Source organism: Sceloporus undulatus, chromosome 4, assembly GCF_019175285.1.
Source record: "Sceloporus undulatus isolate JIND9_A2432 ecotype Alabama chromosome 4, SceUnd_v1.1, whole genome shotgun sequence".
Lineage (NCBI taxonomy): Eukaryota > Metazoa > Chordata > Lepidosauria > Squamata > Phrynosomatidae > Sceloporus > Sceloporus undulatus.
Genome location: NC_056525.1, coordinates 124,261,987 through 124,283,206, shown reverse-complemented (window position 1 = coordinate 124,283,206; position 21,220 = coordinate 124,261,987). Strand labels below are relative to the sequence as shown.

The 21,220-nt window shown below is 41.4% G+C and overlaps 1 protein-coding gene across 3 annotated transcripts in view; it reads left to right on the top strand.

The window, feature by feature from the left end:
- Positions 1-21,220, top strand: part of RASAL2 (RAS protein activator like 2) — a 279,543-nt gene that overhangs the window by 114,310 nt on the left and 144,013 nt on the right. For all 3 annotated transcript variants that reach the window (XM_042463810.1, XM_042463808.1, XM_042463809.1), the window contains exons 2-3: positions 3,216-3,343; positions 16,190-16,316. In XM_042463810.1, coding sequence (XP_042319744.1) covers positions 3,216-3,343; positions 16,190-16,316 — 255 coding nt within the window. The remainder of the gene's footprint in view (positions 1-3,215; positions 3,344-16,189; positions 16,317-21,220) is intronic.

Genomic DNA, 21,220 nt, shown 5'->3' with positions numbered 1-21,220 from the left:
ATTCTCAAATGCCTGTTGAAACCGAAAAGTCTTTGTATGTGCAAATACACGAGTCTAACGTTCCTAGGAGGGGAGTTCCAGAACCTGGGGACAGCCACTGAAAAGGCCTTCTCCTGTGTTTCCACCAAAAGTACCTGTGAAAATGGTGGGGCAGAGAGATGGACCCCTCAAAGCATGGGCAGGTTTGTAAGGAAGAATACAGTTTCTCAAATCACTGGGACCTGAGCCATACGTAGTCAGGCTAATTTGTTGAATTTATTTTCATTATAGATCCTGTCAGGCATGAATGCCACCTTGTGCTGCTATGACCATATCCCTCCACTATCAATCATAGGCATGAACTAGATGTGTTGTCTGGTTAGGAGACAACGTTTTCAAATGGAAGCTAAGCCAATACTCAACAGTGCTCCAAGCTGGCTGGTCACCATCTTAGGCCTATACCCAAATGTAGTGCAGTTGATGTTAGATGTTGCTTTTCAGGTAACGTAGAATAGCAGGCAGTTACCACAGAGAAGAGCCAAGCAGTGACCTGGCTCACTTCCCTTTTAAATGCTTCATCACCCACCAAGGAAACTGCTGCTGCGACAGGCAAAAACAAAAAGTTGCAGTAGTGCCACATGCGTGATGGCAGCTGCCACAGTTGGTCAGCAGTGTTGCCAACAAGCCTTGAAGATATTCCCCGGAATGTTTTACCAAAATCCTTGGAATTCCCCAATATTTATTATTATTATTCAGTCAAAATCCTCAGAAAGAAATTAATTAAATTCCCCAGATTCCAAGGAATTTCCCAGTAACTGGCAACACTGTTGGTCAGATGCCTGCTGGTGATGAGCCCCACTGAGCTCCTGGCAGATGCCAAACCATGCCATGCCTGCTCCCTGCTGCCAAAGCACCTCTACTTAATGAGGATTGAAAGTATATGACTAGTTCAAAGGGCAATAGTCTATCCCATGGAACGAGTGTGTTTTCTGGAAAAGAGAAAGTACAGGTACTGCTACTGACTATTATGTAAGTGTCAAAACCTTTGCATATAAACCAGTATTAAAACTGCAAGTAGATTGGAAGCACAGCAGCTGAACAAACGTTGGCTGTCCTCTGAGGCACAGGAGGAGAAAGCTAGGGCTTATTGTTGTTGCTGAAATGTCTTTAGGGCTGTTGTGGTGTTTTAGAATCACTGTAGTAGAACATGCCGTGGCACTTTAACTCAACGATTGCAAAGGCCATACAGCAAAGCAACAACCCAGTTCCTAGCTATAAAACTTTTAAAAAAGAAAAGAAACAGAAAATTGTTTCACTGATATCTCTCAGTCCTGTGCTGGGAGAAAAAACAGTCAATCAAAATTAATATCAGGTATTTCTCCTCAGCTCTTCAGCCAGAAAGGATGCCACAGAGACCTGTGCATCAGTAAAAATAGGAGAGTCCCTGCCTTCAGGCTTATAATGGATTTTTTAGGTTAAATTTTTGCATTGGATAGTAAAGTAAACTAAGATCAACAATAAGTGAAGCAAGCCAAGCAAAGTTGACTAGATCCTTGCAATGGTAGTATAAATTGTAAACGTAAGTAAGAACTATAATACTGGCAACGAATCCCTCTGTGCTTGGAAAACAAAATTAGCACATTATTAATGTTGATTAGTAACACACTGAGCTCTTACATCATGTCACTGTTAATGCAAGTTGTGTATGTGGTATACACAGGGAACTTTGCCCAGAGATCTTGCAGTCTCCATTAGAAATGCAAAATGAAAGGAAAGGTCAAAGGCTGCCAGGAGGAGAGATGTCAGATGGTGACGGATTGAGGAGTAATATGAATGTAGAATGGGTCAGAGAGGTTTAAATTAAATGTCTGTGCCTTAGGAAACAAGCAAGCATAACAAAAGACATAAAAATGAAGGGCAGGGGAGAGAAATGAGCCTGTTGGTGATGAGGTCAACCAAAACTGTGTCATTGGAGTTGGAAGATTGGTCAAGTATCACTGAAGATGAGAATTTAAAAGTAAGAATTAGATAATTGTATGGTTTCTCTTCAGATCGTAGGCATGCATGTTTTGTGGGAAGGCAGTTTTCTTCAGTCCTAGCAATAGTAAGGGCTGATGGGAGTTAATAGCCTCACGACATCTGGAGGGCCATGGTTTTCTTCAGTTGTCTAACTCATTCGAAGCAGTATGAAGTATGATAGGAGGCCAGTGAAGAGACTTCAAACAGTTGGTGACAAAGCCATTGCCATCCAAGGAGCTGAATCGCTAACATCTAGAGAAAGAAGATGCAGTAGGAGGAGGTGGCCAACGAGGGGAAAGGACTTGGTTGTCCACACTTTTGTATTTATTAGTGGTGTCTGAGGGCCATCCTTAAATGTTTGTCTCTGTTGTTTGAGCTTTTCTGGTGCATTTTCCTAGAAACAGGCCAGCTATGGATTCACCACCCCAGTGGTAAATTTAACAATATCACACTATTTGCGCTTGCTTGCTCGCATGCTAAAATTCACGTAGAAAGCAGTTCTGGGGCACATGGAAAAGGAACATTTATAGATTTGATTATTAACAAATCTCAGTGGCAGCCAGAACAGGTCTGCCATTTACTTATCTGTCTTATTTAACTTAAATCTCAGTGGTCTGCTCTTTATTTGGTTTTAAAATTTGTAACCCACTGTTTGACTTGAAGGGCTTAGAATGGTCCCAGCAGTTCAAAACAATCAGGATGGTGAATAGAAGCCAAGAAAAGAGCTATTCTTTTCAATTTGGAAGCAATTAATGGTCTCATCTATTAAAAAAAAAACAACCCCATACTTGACAGTGTAGTATTTGCTTTTGGATCATTAACTTGTATTATCTACCAAATTGTATTTTTTGCACAATGCTTGGATGCTGTTGCAGACACTGTATTTCTCACATTAATACAGGTTTTTGTTTTAACAGACTGATGCGTGAAAATGCAAAATGCAAGCTTTGGGGGGGTTGTTTTGCAAATATTTCAATAAATGAATGATGTTGTAACATATTTAGTGTCAAAATCTAGCTAAACTTTAAAAGGCAGTGAGTGCCACTGAATTTGGTGGGACATAGATCTGAGGTACAAAGGGCCGCTGTGGTTATCTGATAAATGCATTTTTTTTCAGTACAGGAAAGAGCTGAATAACGTCTCCCTTAAGAAACTGTTGAGTACAGTGACTAACCTGATGAAATATTTTAACTGTGCCCTCTCTTTTTTTTTCCTAGATGTGAAAGGACCTCCAACCCACAGGCTCTCTTGTGGCCAGTCTCCTGATTCAGAAGCTATAGTATGGGAGACCAAATACTCTATTTTGACTGACAGCCAGCTAGTGCTGCTCAACAGGGAGAAAGAGGTGAGAAACTAAGTTCTACAGTATTAGGAAAAATTCCCTTCCTTTATATACAGTATTTGCTCCATATGTGTTTCCTGCTGTATTATACACATAAAAGGCAGTGAATAATTTTTGTTTATATAAAATGAAATCTTTTTATAATATGAATATTCTTTGTTGGGGTGTGGTCCGTAGCCTCTGAAATTTCAGTTTCCAAGATTTTGCTTCATCCACATGGTACAGAGATTCTAAAATTTTCTAAACCCCTGCCTACTTTCATAACTTAATCTTCTGAATCCTCTTGACCCAACAACCACCATCCACCTCTTTCAGCAGACAGTGAGAGAGAATTCTTGTGCATGTGGTCATTAATACTCAGCCTGTGTGAAAATCCCAGAGCAGAAACGATAAGAAGCTTTTTATAGTTTCTTCTCTCTGTATTAGAGAGGCTGAAAATATTTTTGGGGCTACAGATCTCAGAAACCTCCAACTAGCATGCTTGCTGGAGCATTCACAGAACAGTAGCCCGAAAAGTTAACTTTTGCAGGCTCTGGATTCCATGTTTAATATCCCAGCTTATCTCGCTGCAAACATGAAACCAGCGATCATGAAATACTTCTTTCTTGCCAGATCTTCTCTCTGCCTAGAACTTCCCAGTTGCCTCACTTCAACCATCTTGCATTGGCTTTGGTCTTGCTCTCTAGTTCGACTATAGGTGTCATCTTCAGTTTGTGTGGCATACCAGTCACTATGTCTTTTGTGGGTTCACCAATGTCATGCATGAACTGTGTGTGCTTGAAACACCTCCAGTTCTACCCTGAAAATTATAGACAGTCTCTTCTACAGAAACTCTCTGCTGTTACTTGTATCATAAAGTAAGTTTAGAGGTACATTAAAACATAATTTGAAAGCCACAGATCTGTTCTTTTGGGAGTGGGGATTTCAAATATCCCAGCTTTTAAATGAGGGAATCATTTCTAAACTAGGAGTAGCAAAAGAGAGCAGTAGAAAATATTAGAGTTGCTTCATTTTCATAATGTTTTTTTAAACTGTATCCTGTGGAATGGAATTAACTTGTCAGGAGATTATCATTCAGGAATATTTTTTAAAACACTCTATATATTCATGTATAAGTCTCGAAATTTTAGTTAAAAAATTGACACACACACACACACACACACACACACACACACACACACACACAAACCAGAAGAGCCAGCCCTTCCTGGAATGGATTTAATCTACTCCTGCCGGTTATTGGCTCCATAACTGTGATGACAGCCTGCTTTGAGACCAGGCCATGTGGTCACCACATAGAATCAAAAAGTTGGAAGAGACCACAAGGCCCACCCAGTCCAACCCCCTGCCATGCAAGAACTTTCAATCAGAGCATACCCATCCAGCCTCTGTTAAAGACTTCCAAGGAGGGAGACTCTACCATTATTATTATTATTATTATTATTATTATTATTATTATTATTAACTTTTATTTATGAAGTGCTGTAAATTTACACAGAGCTGCAAAAGGAGAAGGGAGTGGTGACGGGAAAGGGTAAGAGGTCCAGCAGTTCCTCTCTACTTCCGAGGCCTGGACCAAGGCAGATGGACTGGAGGGAGGGCTTGGCTTCATAATGGATGGTTAATCTTCTTCCAGGGAAAATACATACTTGCAAGTAGGATAATACATATACAGTACATAGCAATACAGGAAATGGTTTGATAAACAGGCACCAAAAGGACATCAAATAGTAAGCGACAATTATGCAATGCCTGGGAAGGCTTCTCTGAACAGGATGGTTTTCAACTCCGTTTTGAAGCTGGTTAAAGAAGTGATGGCTCTTGCTTGTGGGGGAAGAAGGTTCCAGGAGTGAGGGGCAGCAAGTGAAAAGGGGCGAATCTGGGATGGGTCAGAGGAAATCCTGGGCTGAGATAGCAGACCTTGACTACCAGAACGGAGGGCCCGAGTGGGAAGGTGAGGAGAAAGAAGGTCTGATAAGTAAGGAGGAGCCAGCCCATGGAGGGTTTTAAACGTGGACAGCAGGAGCTTATACTGAATACGGAAAGGGAGAGGGAGCCAGTGAAGGGATGCCAACACAGGAGAGATGTGATCAGAGCGGTAGGTGGAAGTGATAATGCGTGCAGCTGAATGCTGGACAGAAATTAAAGGATGGAGGTGAGAAAGAGGAAGCCCAGCCAGGAGGACGTTACAGTAATTGAGTCATGAGACCACTAGGGCATGGACCAGGATCTTGGCAGTAGAGGCGGAGAGATATGGTCGGATTTTAGCAATACAGTGGTGCCTCGGGTTACGAAATTAATTCGTTCCGCGGCCGCTTTCGTAACCCGAAAAGCCTTCGTAAGCCGAAATGCCATAGGCGCTAATGGGGAAAAAGCCGCGGCTCTGCCGTGGCTCCATTTGAAATAGCGCCGAAGTTTTTTCGTAACCCGAAAAAACATTCGTAACCCGGAGCAATTATTTTCTATTGCATTTTTTCGTATCCCGAAAATTTCGTAACCTGGGTAATTCGTATCCCGAGGTACCACTGTATTGTACAAAAGGAATCTACAAGCCTTGGCTGTGGTCTGGATCTGAGGGATACACGACAGAGAAGAGTCAAAGATAAAACCAAGATTGTGGGCGAGGGACACTCCGAAGGAGTGTGTTCCACTGTCAAACAGCCCTTACTGGCCGCTCTTTGCCACCTGTGTGTTTCAGGCCACAGTCTCTGTAACTCACACACATGCGTAATCCTGTATCTGTGCAGCATATCTTTCAAAACCTTCTAAATTACAGAAGCGTTTTGGTGGTAGTCTCACATACCCCCAGTCCCAGAATTCCATAGCATTGAGCCATGACAATGAAAGTGTTGTCAGACTAGATTATTTCTGCAGTATGGATGCAACCGTACCCTATATTGGTGTAACCTTATACTACTATAAGTAATAGGTAGGACTAATGCTTAACATTAATTTATTCTTATTTTCATCTGTCTCTGAGAGTACAGTACTTTGTTTTATTATGTGTAGTCTACATATATTCATATTTAATTGGATTAATAAATAGTAAAAATTTTGGGTTTTATTGAAATCATATCAAAGCCAAAAAAATTTGGATTGTTAATATCAGAAACCATTGAAACATGGTTCATCAAACTTTCTAATACATGAAATAATGTTTCACAGTATTAATATAATAAATAGAATTATTTTTTTTCATTAAAACATTAACACAAAAAGACCTTGATCAAATGAAATAAACTGGAGGTTTGGGGTGGGTGAGTTGTTTTTGTTTTTAAAAACTGGTCCCGTCCCCAATCTTGTACATTAACTTGAGAGCCAAAGGTCTGCCTAAATTAAAAAATAAAGGTCTTTACCTGGAAAGAGAGCAGACAGGGCAACTGAGCCTTCTGCATGCAGGAATTTCATAAGTTGGCCACAGAGAAGGCTGTTAGCCTTTTCCTCTCCAAAAGTACTGGTGAGGGAAGTAGGCCAGACAGAAAACCTTTCCCCAAAGATCTTAAACATACAGCAGACTCATAGAGGAAGATATGCTCTTTCAGATAGCTTAAAAAGCTCTCTTACAAAAGCTCTGTTAGAAGTTACTTGCAAGGACTCTTGATCCATAAGGTGTGCAGCATAATTGAGGTATGTTTAGTTTTTTGTGGGTTTTTTGGGCTATGTGGCCATGTTCTAGCAGAGTTTCTTTCTGACGTTTCGCCAGCATCTGTTAGAATAGACTCACAACATATCTCAACTATGCTTCATTGATTAAGAGCACAGACAATCCTTAGAGCCTAACCTAGGACTCTGACTTAGAGTCTCATACTGATCTCAGATTTTCTCTCTTGTTTTTTTTTTTAGAGGCAAAGGTGGGGAAGGTCCAGCATGTATGAGAACACAAGTTTTAGTCCTTGTGCTTGAGGAAAGATGCTTCAAAGTATATGGAAGAAGCAATCCCTTGTTGTTGTTGTTGTTGTTGTTGTGTACCTTCAAGTAATTTCTGACTTATGGCAGTCTATCACGGATTTTCTTGGCAAGATTTATTTAGAGGGGTTTGCCTTTGCCTTCTTCCAAGGTTAAAAGAATGTGACTTACTAAGGTCTCCCAGTGGATTTCCATGGCTGAGCTGGGATTTGAACCATAAGTTGTTGTCCAGCATTCAAACCAATCTACCATGCTGGCTTTGAGGCAGTGTCTCTTTATAGGCAATCAACTTGCTCAGTAAGATTTCTAGTAGCTGGGGTGCATTGACTGAATAACTTCTTATTCTTTGCCAGGACTTGCTTGGCCAGAATAAATAATGCAGAATAAGATATATTATGCATATAGGAATGCACATTGCAGAAATGAGTTTTTCAGTGGGTTTCATGATGAAAAGTGGGCTCGAAAAACGCTTACTTGATCTTCTATGATGAATTATCTTGTATTTCATCCTTTTCAAATACCTTCCGACACTTTTTATTGAGTATCCATGTAATGGCTTGCCTTCTATGGAAGAGAAAGTGTGTGTGAGAGAGTGAGATAGAGATAGGGTGAGGGGTGAGTAAAAGTAGAGAAAGGGCTCTTGAGCAGGAGAGGGGATAAAGACTGGTAGAAGCAGGCAGAAAAGATAGATGCCACTGTAATACAAAGCAGCTGCAGAAGAAAGTATGGAACATGGAGTGGCTCTGAAGTAAATTATTAGGGTAACCAAAATTAAGTTCCCTCCGTTATTGCTCCCCAAATTGGAGGCAATGTATATTCAGTTGATGGCTCTGTACAAGGATCTCCTTTCCCATGCCATAAGCAGTGTATTGATTGTTACCGACAAATTGCTGGCTTAACATTTCATTGTTTTACAATGGGTGTTTGCACTTGAAAAAGAAATCTGCATGATGTTAACTGGAATTTTTCATCCACTCGGTATTCATAACCGTATGCTAGCTGAATGACTACAGTGCCTTCTAATAAGTGAAAGGAAGCTTTGTCTGGATGGCTGCGTGTGTTTGTATGTTGTTAAATGGAACAGCGGTTCAAAGGCTGTTTTGTAGTTCTCTTTGGGGCCCTTAGGAGAAGTTAACCACTTTGTGACAGCTGCTTGCTAATTCTGCAATTGAGAGGAGGTGGTTCTGACAACAATTGCTTAAAGCTTTTGCAAATGCTGTTAGTCTAATTATAAATCCATTGCAATGCAGGAACAAAGGGGAAAGGCACCCTGTTATAACTTCTTCACCAAGGTTGATTCAGTGGAGGTGCACTACTAGCAGGAGCTAAGTCTTTACCTCTAAGCAAGCATACCTATCCTCTACCTCCTTAGCATGAATTCTGAGTGTGACATGTTTCCAGAGGGCTAGGAGCCATGTTAGTCAGTTGCAGCTAAAACAGAAAACAGTCTTGTGGCACTAAAAACTAATTGATTTAGTATAACATAAATATTAAGAACCAGCATGGTGTAGTGATTTGAGTGTTGGCCTATGACTCTGGTGGTAGTCAGGGTTTGAATCCCTGCTTGACCATAGTAACCCACTGGGTGACCTTGGGGAAGTCACACACTTTGAGCCTCAGAGGATAGTACAGTGCACCTGTGTCATACGCAGGTGTGCTTTATACATCTTTCAGATATGCTGAAAGTTGTGCGGGGAGAAGGAGCGGTGCGTCCCATAGGGAACAATGGAGTGCACACCCATGGTGCACACGTACCGCTGCACCGCCACATGCACAAGCCCCATTCACTTAAATGAGGCTCAAGCATAGGCGGAATTTGCTTTACATGGGGGAGTCAGGAACAGATCCTCTGTGTAAAGTAAGGGCGCACTGTAAGGTTGTGAGTTGAATACCAGCAAAAAGGCTCAAGCTTGACTCAGGCTTGCATTCTTCTGAGGAGGTCGCTAAAATTAGTATCCAGATTGTTGGGGGCAATTAGCTTACACTTTGTAAACGGCTTAGGGAGTGCTTAAGTGCACTGATAAGCGGTATAGAAATATATTAGCTATTGCTATAAAGGCTTACACTACAGTGTTGGGCTTTAACATGCCTCAAGATTCTCCCTTGCTTTGGAGAGTTATTTATTGACAAAAAATATTGACATGGTCCTTCTGGTGCAATATGCAGTAGTGCAGCTGGCTATGTTTTGTGAGCTGTGCAGCCTGTGCTTGTGAGCAACCAGAAAATCTATTCCTTATCATAACAATGATTGATTATAGATTATTGTAACTATTTGTAGTTTTTATTGTCTTTCCTTAAGTGGTCTTGCATAATATATTTTGCCCTTTGTAATTGTTGGACTCATGGGTGCCTGGATGATGTTTTCCAGGCTTGGATGTATCTATACCTAACTAACATCAGATAATGGATCTGCCATTTCTGGTAGAAATCGCAGCTGAGCAGTGACATATGGTTGCTGGTTGTTGGTTTGTTGTGGTTGTTACTGGTTTGTAGTTACCTCAACATGATACAGGTATCTATTGTTGATGGGATATCCTGTGTGTGTGTGTGTGTGTGTGTGTGTGTGTGTGTGTGTGTGTGTATGTATGCTTTCTTGGATGATGGAATAGAGGGCATACACATCAAATTTGCAGATGACACAAATTAGGAAGGTTAAACAATACCTCTGAGGATAGGATCATAATTCAGTATGACCTTAACAGATTGGAGAGCTGGGTCAAACTAACAAAATAAATTTCAACAGGGAAAAGGTAAGGCACTACACTTTGTGGGGGAAAGTGCAATGCACAGGTTGAGGATGAGTGACACTTGTCTTGACAATAGTACAAGTGAAAGGGATCTAGCAGTCTTCGTAGACTACAAGCTGAACATGAGTCAACAGTGTGACACAGCAGCTAAAAAAGCCAATATGATGCTAGGTTGTATCAGTAGGAGTGTAGTGTAATAGTACCACTCTATTCTACTTTGGTCAGACCTCACCTGGAATACTGTGTCCAGAGGAGGGCAACCAAAAGATGAAAGGTCTGGAAACCATGTGCTGTGAGGAGTGGCTTTGGGAGCTTGGTATGTTTAGCCTGTGGAAGAAAAAGTTAAAAGTGACACAATAGCCATGTTTAAATATTTGAAAGGATGTCATATTCAAATTGAGCAAGTTTGTTTTCTGCTACTCCAGAGAATAGAATCCAGAACAATGGATTCAAACTACAGGAAAAGAGATTCCACCTCAACATTAGGAAGAACTACCTGATGGTAAGAGCTGTTCAACAGTGGAGAAAATGTTGGCTCAGAGAGTGGTGGAGTCTCCTTCTTTGGAAGTTTTTAAACAGAAACTGGATAGCCATCTGTTAGGAGTGCTTTGATTGTGTGTTCCTGCATGGCAAGGAACCAAACTGGATGGACCATGTGCATTCTTCCAACTCTTATGATACTGTGATTCTCTATAAAGGTCTGTGACCATTTCTCTTCTCCTTAATCAAACATGCAGCTGCTTCTAACATACAGGTAAAGCAGAACAAACTCCCTCGGAGTGTAGTGGAATCTCCTTCCTTAGAGGTTTTTAAACAGAAGCTGGATGGCCATCTGTCGAGGATGCTTTGATTTAGATTTCCTGCATGGCAGGGGGTTAGACTGGATGGCCCTTGAGGTCTCTTCCAACTATATGATTCTATGTATGGTATGTGGATTTGAGTTTTCTGCAATTATCAGTGATTAGAGTTTTGACTGCATCTCTCCTAGATACAACAGAAGGGAAAGCACATTTTTGAATGAGCAAAATACTGGTTATGATCACTTTCAGAATATATATCTGGAAGTTTCTTTAAAATCTGGGTCATATAATTATGTGAGGATTTGTTCCAGCTGCCATGCAAGAAGGATGTGAGTAATGTTATTCTATGGAAAGAAATATTGGCGGGGTACAGACCGCCGCTTTGCAGCGGTCTGGCGCCGCCGCCAGAAGGTCCGCGGGGGAGCCGGAGCCTTCAAACGGCCCGACTCCCGCGCGGACTGAAAAAAGAAGCTCCAAAATGGAGCTTCTTTTGGCGTCGCGTTTGCGACGTAGCGAGGCGCCAGGGGCGCGCTCGCTACGTCAGCAGCGGCGCGACGCGTCTGGACGCTCAGCGTCCAGTACGTAAAGATGGCGCCGGCCATGTAGAAGGGCCGGCGCCATCTTGTACGGACGGAGTCCGTACTAGGCACAGGGGCGTCTATAAGAGACGCCCCTTTTTTAAAATGGGACGTCCGGAGGACGTCCCAAAGGGCTGTGTAGAAAGCCCCAATGAAATGTAGGGGGTGACTATACATTGAAAGTGTGATTAGTATATGATGATGGCTCCTGATAAAAACTCAAGCACAACTGTGTGAACCTTTGAAGACAACAGACGTCTTTATAGTGCCATTGTTCAGTTTTTTGTATGGGATTTTTGTTGTTGTTATTGTTGCAAGATAGCAACTTCTTTTGCCAAGATGTTGCATTATCCCAGGGCTCAAGCAACAATCTTATTGGTGGGGGAAATATACTTACTGCCAGCACTTGAGGCAGATGCAGTATTTCATGCATGTGATGTGGGTGAGTAGGTGCATTAAGAATGTCTTGAATAATGCAGGGATGGGCACTGTGCAGTCCAGATGTTGCTGGATTATAGTCTTGATCAGTAGATGGTGATGAACTGTTGGAGTTGTAGTCAAACAGCTGGGTGTGGGGGCAGGCAATTATTCCTGCCACTGAGACAAACCGTGCTACTCCTCTCTTCATCGTTTCCATTGTGTAACATTTCAAAAAAACCTGTTTGTAACTTGTCTAGAGGATAGACTTTATCATACAATGTCATTCAGGTGCAGGAGGGATATACTTCTTTTGAAAAGAAGGAAGCGTTGGTATACTCCTCCATTTGTTACCTGGCATTAGATCTGTCAGTTTGCCATATCAGAACTGTACCTGTTCTCAAAGAAACTCAGAGCAGGGTTTATACTTATGACACTGAGGTACCATGAAGCTTAGAGCAATGCAGTATCACAATACAGAATTCTGCTCTGCAATCTAACCAATGTACCATGTTGGCTGATGGCGCTAGCTCTAAGTATAGTGCTAAAGATAAGATCTGAATGCTTCTGGGCAGGTCTTTGGGGGCATGTATAGTATAACATTACACTCATAAACAGGAGACTCTGGGAGAAAAGTAGAGTCTAGATTTGCTTTATTTTCCAAAATCTTGCAAGCAACTTCTCACCACTGCTGCATAAAATCTAAGGCGGATTATAGACTGCCGCTTTGAGGCGGTCTGCTGCCGCCGCCGTTTGCTCCGTAAGGGAGCCGTCGCAGCCAAACCGCGCGGCTCCCTTACGGAGCAAAAAAGAAGCTCCAAAATGGAGCTTTTTTCTGTGGGCTTCTCTTTGCGCCTCCTGGACGTCGTGAAAGGCCCAGGGGCGCATTCGCGACATCACAGGTGCCAGGGGCGCATTCGCGACGTCAAACAGGCGCCACGACAACGTTTCTACGCACGCTTCCGATACGTAAAGATGGCAGCGCCCGTATGAACAGGGCGCTGCCATCTTGTACGTATTCTATACGTACTAGGGTTAGGGGGTGCGGAAGCACCGCCCCTTCCTAACCCTAGTACGTATAGAATACGTACGTATAGAATACGTACTAAATGGCGGTCTGTAACCCGCCTCAGAAATATAAGTGAGAATAAAAAATACTATGCGTAGATGGTTTATGAATTACACCTTAGGGAGGTGAATCTTCACTAATCATCTGGGAAACCTCATTCCACTGGATAAGATTATGAGAGGTTTTGAACATTTTGGATCATGCCTTTCACAATCTAGGCCTCTGTGTGTGTGTGTGTGTGTGTGTGTGTGTGTGTGTGTGTGTGTGTGTGTAAAATTCATTTGCCTCAAAAACCTTGTACAAAAAACCAACCTCGGAAGGATGCAGGCCTGAGTCGAGCTTGAGCCCTTTCACTGGTATTGAACTCGCAACTTTATGGTTTTGAGTTAGTGGCTGCAGTACAGGCATTTAACCACTGTGCCATCAGGGCTCAAAAACCTCCTAGATTATCACTTTCTCATCCCCAAACCCCGACCAAATGGTCTCTTGGTCCACTTATATAGGAGCTTGGCTCTGAGTCATTCTTCAGTGCCATATAGCATGATGCAAGCTTGCAGCAACTTTGCCTCATGCCATTGTGCCCATGACTCAGTAGTCTGTGGTTGTCACACAAAATACAAGTCACTTGTCAAACAAAGTTTTTTCTTTAGCATTTCCGTCACAATTACTTCAACACATTTTGGCTGTGGCTGAGTACTATAGTACAACACATCTGGGTGTTGCTAAATTGGAGAAGACTGGCCTGGTGCAAGTGTAGTTGAATGTACACATAGCTCTAGCTATAACTTGAGTTATAGCCACTGTTTTTAGATCATTCAGATGGAAACAGAAGTATCGGCTAAAATTCCCGGGGAAGGGAATGAATAATTGAAGTGTTCAAGTTGAATTTTTACACTAGGTGATCAGAACTGCTGTATCTGCAGGCTTGGGGCTTCTTGGAAAATGAAGTTTTACTTCTTGAAAATGGAGGCTGAAGACTAAAGGCTGTCTTTCTTTTCTTTTTTTTTTTTTTCTTTTTTGACAGTAGAAGACTGATAAGATGGAGAAGAATTTAACGCTGCTACTGCCTACCACATAATTTAACCCGGCTACTGCCTGTTTTAGAGTAACACAGTGGCTTAGCAGTTAAGATGCTGACTCTTGATGATCACAAGGTTGGCTGTTCAAGACCCAAGCACCACGTGACAGAGTGAGGTCCCATCACTAGTACCAGCTTCTGCTGAGCTAGCAGTTCAAAAGCATGCAAAAGTGCAAACAGATAAATAGGGACCCCTTTGGTGGGAAGGTAACACTGCTCTGGACATCATGCTGGCCACATGACCACGGAGTCGTCTTTGATAACGTTGGCTCCCTCGGCTTAGTAGTGGAGATGAGCACCGCCTCCTACAGTTGGATACAACTAGACAATCTTGTCAAAGGGGAAACCTTTACCTTTACTGCTTGTTTTAATCACCTTGTCTGTTTAATTTGTACGCTGAACATGTCATACATAAAGCAGGATTAGACTCAGAAGAAGGAAGCATGAAAATTGGAGGAAGGATGATCAACAATTTAGATATGCAGATGACACCAATACTACTAGCAGAATGTAGCCAAGACTTGGAATGATTACTGAAAAAAGTAAAGGAAGAAAGTGCAAAGGCAAGTTTATAGTTGACCATTAAGAAAACAAAAACAATGACCACAGATGACCTAACTTTAAAGTAGACAATGAAGATAGTGAAATTGTTCAAGATTTTCCATACCTTCATTCAGTCATTAATCAGAATGGAGACTGCAATCAAGAAATCAGAATCAGAGTAGATTTTGGAAGAGCAACTGTGAAGGAATTAGACGTGATCCTGTAGTGTAAGGATATATCATTAAATACTAAGGTTGGGATTGTCCATGCCATTGTATTTCCAATTTCTATGTATGGTTGTGAAAGCTAGACAGTGAAAAAAGCTAATAGGAAGAAAATCAACTCATTTGAAATGTGGTTCTGGAGAAGAGTTCTACAGATACCATGGACTGCTAAAAAGACAAATAAATGAGTCCTAGAGCAAATCAAGCCTGAATTATTCAAAGAAGCTGTGATGAATAAACTGAGATTCTGGTACTTTGGACATATCATGAGAAGACATGAATCACGAGAAAAGACAATAATGCTTAGTAAAGTAAAAGACAGTAGGAAAATCAAGGAAGCCATTGCCCTGAGTCTGCAAGACCTGAGCAAGACTGGTGATGATAGGGTGACTTGGAGGTCTCTCATTCATGGGGTTGCCATAAGCTGAGGTTAAGTCGATGGCAGTTAACAACAACGATAACAACAACATCCTGCTGCTAGGCTTTATTTCATAGGAAGGAACTGGCAAAATCACTTGAGTATTCCTTGCCTAAGAAAATGCTATGAAATTCATGATATTGCTATAAAACACACACAGAGAGAGACACACACACACATGTCCTAATTAACTTGATTTTATAGATGTGTGGCCCAGTGTAATTCATTTTCTGTGTATCTTCATAATTCAGTGCCTGAATCTTCTCCACACTTTCATATACAAATCTTGGCTAACAGCACTGAGTGTTTGCTTTTGGAAAGTTAGAGCCCATCTGCTCCCACTCCCATATAGCCCTGAGTAACAGCTCAGGGACTGGATGTCAAACATGGAGAGCCAGCATGAAATGAATTATAATCTAGAAAAACTAGTGTATTTGTAAGAAGAAATGTGACACACCAGCACTAAATCAGTATAGGCCACAATTTTGGTGTCTGTGCATGACTGCATTACTGCTTCTTTTTTTATCACTGCCCTCACCAGTTATTATATTTCTGTCACACAGTGTCACTGTTCTCTGTTTTATTCTTTGAGACCAGAAAATACATTGTGTAAATTGGGTCAGTTTAGTAGTAAAAATTGTGCTGGGCACTCACAAAGTCCCACGTTTTATCTGTGGCATGTTCACTAACACATTGAGATGTTTGTACATGGTTTCTACCAGCCTTTCTTATATTTGATTACATTCTGTTGGAACACTTCAGTTTCTAGAGAGTATTAGTAATAAATAACACAAGCTTCATATACATTTTGCCTTTCTATGGTAACGTCTGTGTAACCCAAATGCTATCTTGTCCTAACCTCATGACGGCTTATAAAAATTAGGTTGCTAATTGGTTTGGGTATCCTCTAGATGTTCTATAAAGTTCTGCTTCAGCAGTCCGCTCTCCAATTAGGGCAATAGAAAGACATTTGGACAAGAAAAACTTGTTATAGCTTCCAGCTACTTATATGTTGAAAAAATGGAAAGAAAAGAAGATGGTAATGTGTCCATGTCCTTTTATTGTGCAGATGGCGGTCGAAGGAGGACAGGAGCAGGCAGCAGAGCCTACCAAAGGGCGTTGTCTGCGTCGTACTGTGAGTGTTCCTTCGGAGGGTCAATTTCCCGACTATCCGCCAGAGGGGGCTACTAAGCTTGGTAAGTTGTACCAGAACAAGAAGTTCTGCTTCCTCTAAAATAACATTCCATGCTCAAGAAATAGCATCTCACAGGTCGGTAATAATTTTGTCTGAATGATCGTCTTTCAAGAGTATTCCCATGAAGGCCGTATAGAAATGGCATTGTCAAGGAATGTCGGACAGCTCAATAACTTTGAAGGAGTTGGTTTTATTTGAATTAGTGCAGTTTCTGTTTTGTTCCCAGCCAGGGGATGTTTTTTATAGCACTGGACAACTGTGTGCTTTTCAGGTTACTGAGCAACCCAGGAATTTATAGCCATTTATCCCAGCATGTGTCAATAGTGCAGCATTGTTTTAAGGCTGTTTAAAGGGCTCCTACTCCTTGTTTGACCTGCTTAGTTATGATTTTATTTTCATATGAGTCTCCTAAATTCTTGGCTTTTGCAAGGACTAGGCTGCAACCTGTCCATAGATATTTGATTTTTACTGTTTTGTCATAAGACTCCTCACTCAGTTTAATGTAGCCGCTTTTAAGATAGCCACTACAAAGCAAAGGTATGATGAAAGTACATTAGCAGAGGAAAAAATGGCTCAGCAAAAGTGGTGAAGGGAAAGGGGAGAGGTTTAAAAAATGTTGCAAGTGGTTAGAGATTCCTTCCCTTTGTCTGAGTCCCTTTCCCTCCATCTTGGTGCCCCAGTAGTTAAAGCATTGGTGCCTCAGTACTCGGGTTCTGTGTTCACGTGCTTTATGACAGTTCTGTTACTTTGCAGTTTGAGGATCAACTTGACTTGATGGAAGCAGTTCATTGCCATGTTTGCTTTGTTCAATTGTAAATGAAGACTTGGAGGTTCATTTGTGCTACAGTGCAAGTATCTTTCACAACTGACCTCCAGCTCAAGCCAAACTATTTGTACTGGGAGCAGAGCAGTTGCCCCCACATTGGTCAAATCTTCCCCCATGTTTTTAAAATAGCATTTATGGAATTTTGACTCCAGCAACAAACTGTGTAGGTATGCACAGATGAATCACTGACATTTGTGCTAAAAAGTGTAATACAGTACAAGCTTGTAAATGAATCAGTAAATTCTGCCTCTTCCCATCCCTTACTTCACCACACTGTCACTTCAAGTCCTTTTCTCCCCAGCCTTGTCCACTTACTTATCTTGGCAAAGGCAGATTGGAGACAAAAAAGCCAGAAGGAAAAGTATAATCTTTTTTCACTAGTGCACACTTTTTGATACTACACTCAGGTGCCACCAAGTAACTCATATATAAACCAGCCAGATGTATGAAGAAATAAATGTGCCTACCTATTGTTGTTTCTACAGCACTTTGTCTCTTAGCATATCACCTAATGGTCATCTCACCAGTTCCTTGCAATTTTTCAGACACAGATGTGCAAATGCCTCACCAGTATATCCTACCACCTATTTATTATATCAATATTCATTGTTCCAATATCTGGTCCTGCCTTGCTGAAATGATACAAGTGAATGACTTGCTTTGGCAAGTCATTCAACAAAATTGACTTCCTGTTTGGAAAATTTCACAAGTGATTGTGTGTACATTTTTTTTAATCCTTTCCCAGACACTTTTTAATCAACAAGTTATGTTGCTAATAAACTGCAGCTGTAAGTAGAAGTGTACTTGTATCTTAGTAATTAGCATTTTTACAGTAATCAAGACAGTGTTTCTGAAGCACCTACCTTGTGTTCCCTTGACAAGGTACTCATCTCTGAGCATTTTCAAGAACACATTCTAGGCATTGTTAAGAGAAAGAAATGCCATTTCAACGTTTAAAGAGAATGGAAGATGACAAGTGACACCAAAAATATGCCTTTAATTTATCAAAGGATGTGTATTGTCAAACTGACAAACAAGATTGTCATTCAGTTCCTCACTACAGCAAGGAGGGTTTTCATCTTGCCCAGAAGAGACTGCGGTGAGACCTCTAGTGAAAACAGTCTACCCTGGGCTCCTCCATCCTGGAGAACTATAAGCTAGTCTCCAATATCCCTTTTTTGGGGGCAAGCTTCTGGAGCATCTGATGCCCTCTCAATTCCATGTATTCTGGGATGAAGTGGATTATCAAGATCCATTTCAATCTGGGTTTGGACTCAACAGATGATGCCCAAAACATACCAGGGACCATTTCTGTAGAAGGATTCCATTTGTAATGAATGTATGTTGATGACATGGTAAGGTAGCAATATGCAGGGACCCTGACTTGTCATCAATGAGAGGTAGGCTGGTGCATGTTGTTTACTTGCTCCCACTTGCAATAGGACCAGGAGTGGAAATAAGTGCCCCCACAAGTGTTGTTAGACTGGAATTTCATCAGTCCTACCCAGCCTAGAAAATGGTGAGGAACTGTGTGATGTGGCATGCTGTTGGGGCTTTTCTACAATATTTCGAGGGCTATACATTCCTCATCCCTGAGCTAGGCACATCATGGACCCTATACCCTACAGCTTTTTTCTCATGTTATCTAACAGTGGACAACTTCATGTCTCTGGATTGCTCCCTTCTAACATACCAAAGGAGATGCCAAAAACAAACTTGGATTCTTAAAAATGTACTGTTCTTCGTTTCTCTTTAAAAAGAGAGGGAACAAGGGATGTGTAATCCTAGCCCCCCCACCCCAATCTCCCCATGTTTTTAGGACAGTCTGAGGAGTAACTGGAGCTGAAAAATTAAGGTGATTATAAAACTCCATGTCAGTCTTATCAGGATTTTCAGTTGTATGGGATTCTGTAATCAAGATTCAACATGACACAGTTCCAGCTCCTTTTCAGGCCTTTCCTGAAACACAGAGAGATCAGGAGTGGAGGGGAAAGGGCTAAATCCTGCATCTCTTCCCTACAATTTTTTTGTGGGGGAGACAAATGAACACCCAAACAAGATTTTTCAGTGGTTTGTTGGGCAGGAACCCTGTCCAAGGAGCTTGCTCTAAACAAGAGTGCGCAGTAACACAAACGTGATGTTCATTTGTGAAAAGATAGAATTTCTACAGATCCCTGGCTTGTCACATTGTTTAAATGTACTTATAGAGTGCTGCAGTTTTTTAGTCTATAGATATGAATGGCAATGCAATAATCATTCCTGCCATGATATTGTTCTAAAGAGGCAAGAAGTTTGAGCATCTCATTCATCATTTTTTAAAGCAGTAGTTCCCCAACCTTTTGTATGCCTCACACCCCAGGAAATTTTTGATTAATATCCACACACCCTACAAAAGTAATATCATATTTGAAGATGAAGAAGTCTAATTTCTGATTTTTGAACCACAAATTGAACCACATGCAATACTGCAAGTGAGCAAAGTGAACTTAAAAAAAAAACCAAAAGCTTTTAAGTCAGTACATAAAATGCAAATCTAAATTGAGCAATTAGATTCTACTTTCTTCAGAAAAAAATAAGTGATGACTCGTAACACAAGCCACTCTTTGTCACACACCTCTGAAATTTTATCTTGCACTCCCTGGGGGTGCACCCCAGGTTGGAAACACCAGTTTTAAAGGGTGCTGCTTTTTTGTACACATAACTGGGTGTCAGTATATCTTCTTGGTAGATATTTATACCTGTATTTGCACACCTCCGATTAACTGCTTGGCTTAGCTTTAGCAATGGCTGAAGTCCAGTCTTCCCGTCATAAAAAAGAAGGCAGAGGAGTATCCTTGTCCATATTGGAAATGAGTATGTTTGCATGGTTGACAGGCAGGGGAAGAAATAAAGTGGAACGGCCACAAATGTGTGGATAGAAATGACTGGGAAACTACCTTGTGTGACCTTGGAACTGGGAAGGTTTGGTCCCTTAAGCTGAATTTGCAGCAGTGTGCCTCAGTGTCATTAGTACCGTTGGCCCTCTGTATCCACAGATTCAGCTATACATGGCTTTAAAATTATATATACCGTATTTTCCGGCGTACAGTGGACCCTTGTTATACGCTGGGGTTTGGTTCCAAGATCCCCTGTGTATAACAAAATCCGTGTATGCTCAAGTCCCATTAAATATAATGACATAGCAAAATGGTGTCCCTTATTTTAAAAAATGGGAAATCAAGGTAAATTTATACTTTTTTGGAACATTTTCAAACCGTGTATGCTTGAATCCGTGTATAAAAAATCAGTGTATAAGAAGGGCCGACTGTATAAGACGACTGGGCGTATAAGACGACCCCCAACTTTTCCAGTTAAAATATAGAGTTTGGGATATACTCACCATATAAGACTACCTCTCTTCCAACGCACACCAAATAAAAATAAAAAAAAACATCAGATTTGATTTCAATATGGTAATTTTAATTCAAATGACATGCAGGTACTTAGCAGGAAACCTTGTTGTATAGAAAGCCTGCTTGGATTGGTCAGCTCTCCCTGCCTGCCCAGCCCTCCCTGTCTCCAAGACTATCAGAGCGGTAGCTGCTTTCATACAATCGTTGCATACGGTAGGGAAGCAGCCGCAACCGTTTTTGAGCTCCCCCCACCATATGCAGTGGCCGCAGATTCTCCAGTCCGGCTCAGAAGTTTCAGCACCTGCCCTATAAGATGACACCTGGCGTATAAGACGACCCCCGACTTTAGAGGAGATTTTCTTGGGTTAAAAAGTAGAAAATACAGAAAATACAGTGTGTGTGTGTGTGTGTGTGTGTGTGTTCCAAAAAAGCAAATCTTGATTTTGCCATTTTATATAAGGGACACCATTTTACTGTGCCACTGTTCTTAATGAGACTTAAGCATCCATGGATTCTGACATCCTCAGGAGGGCCTGGAACCAAACCCCAGTGGATACCAAGGGCTCATGCTAATAATCTCAGAGTTGCTGCAAATCTGGAAAACCTGGAGCCCACCCAGATTTTACAGTATATGTAGACTTGCCCTACTATAAAGGCAGCACTATGATAGTGCAAGGGTAGAAAGAG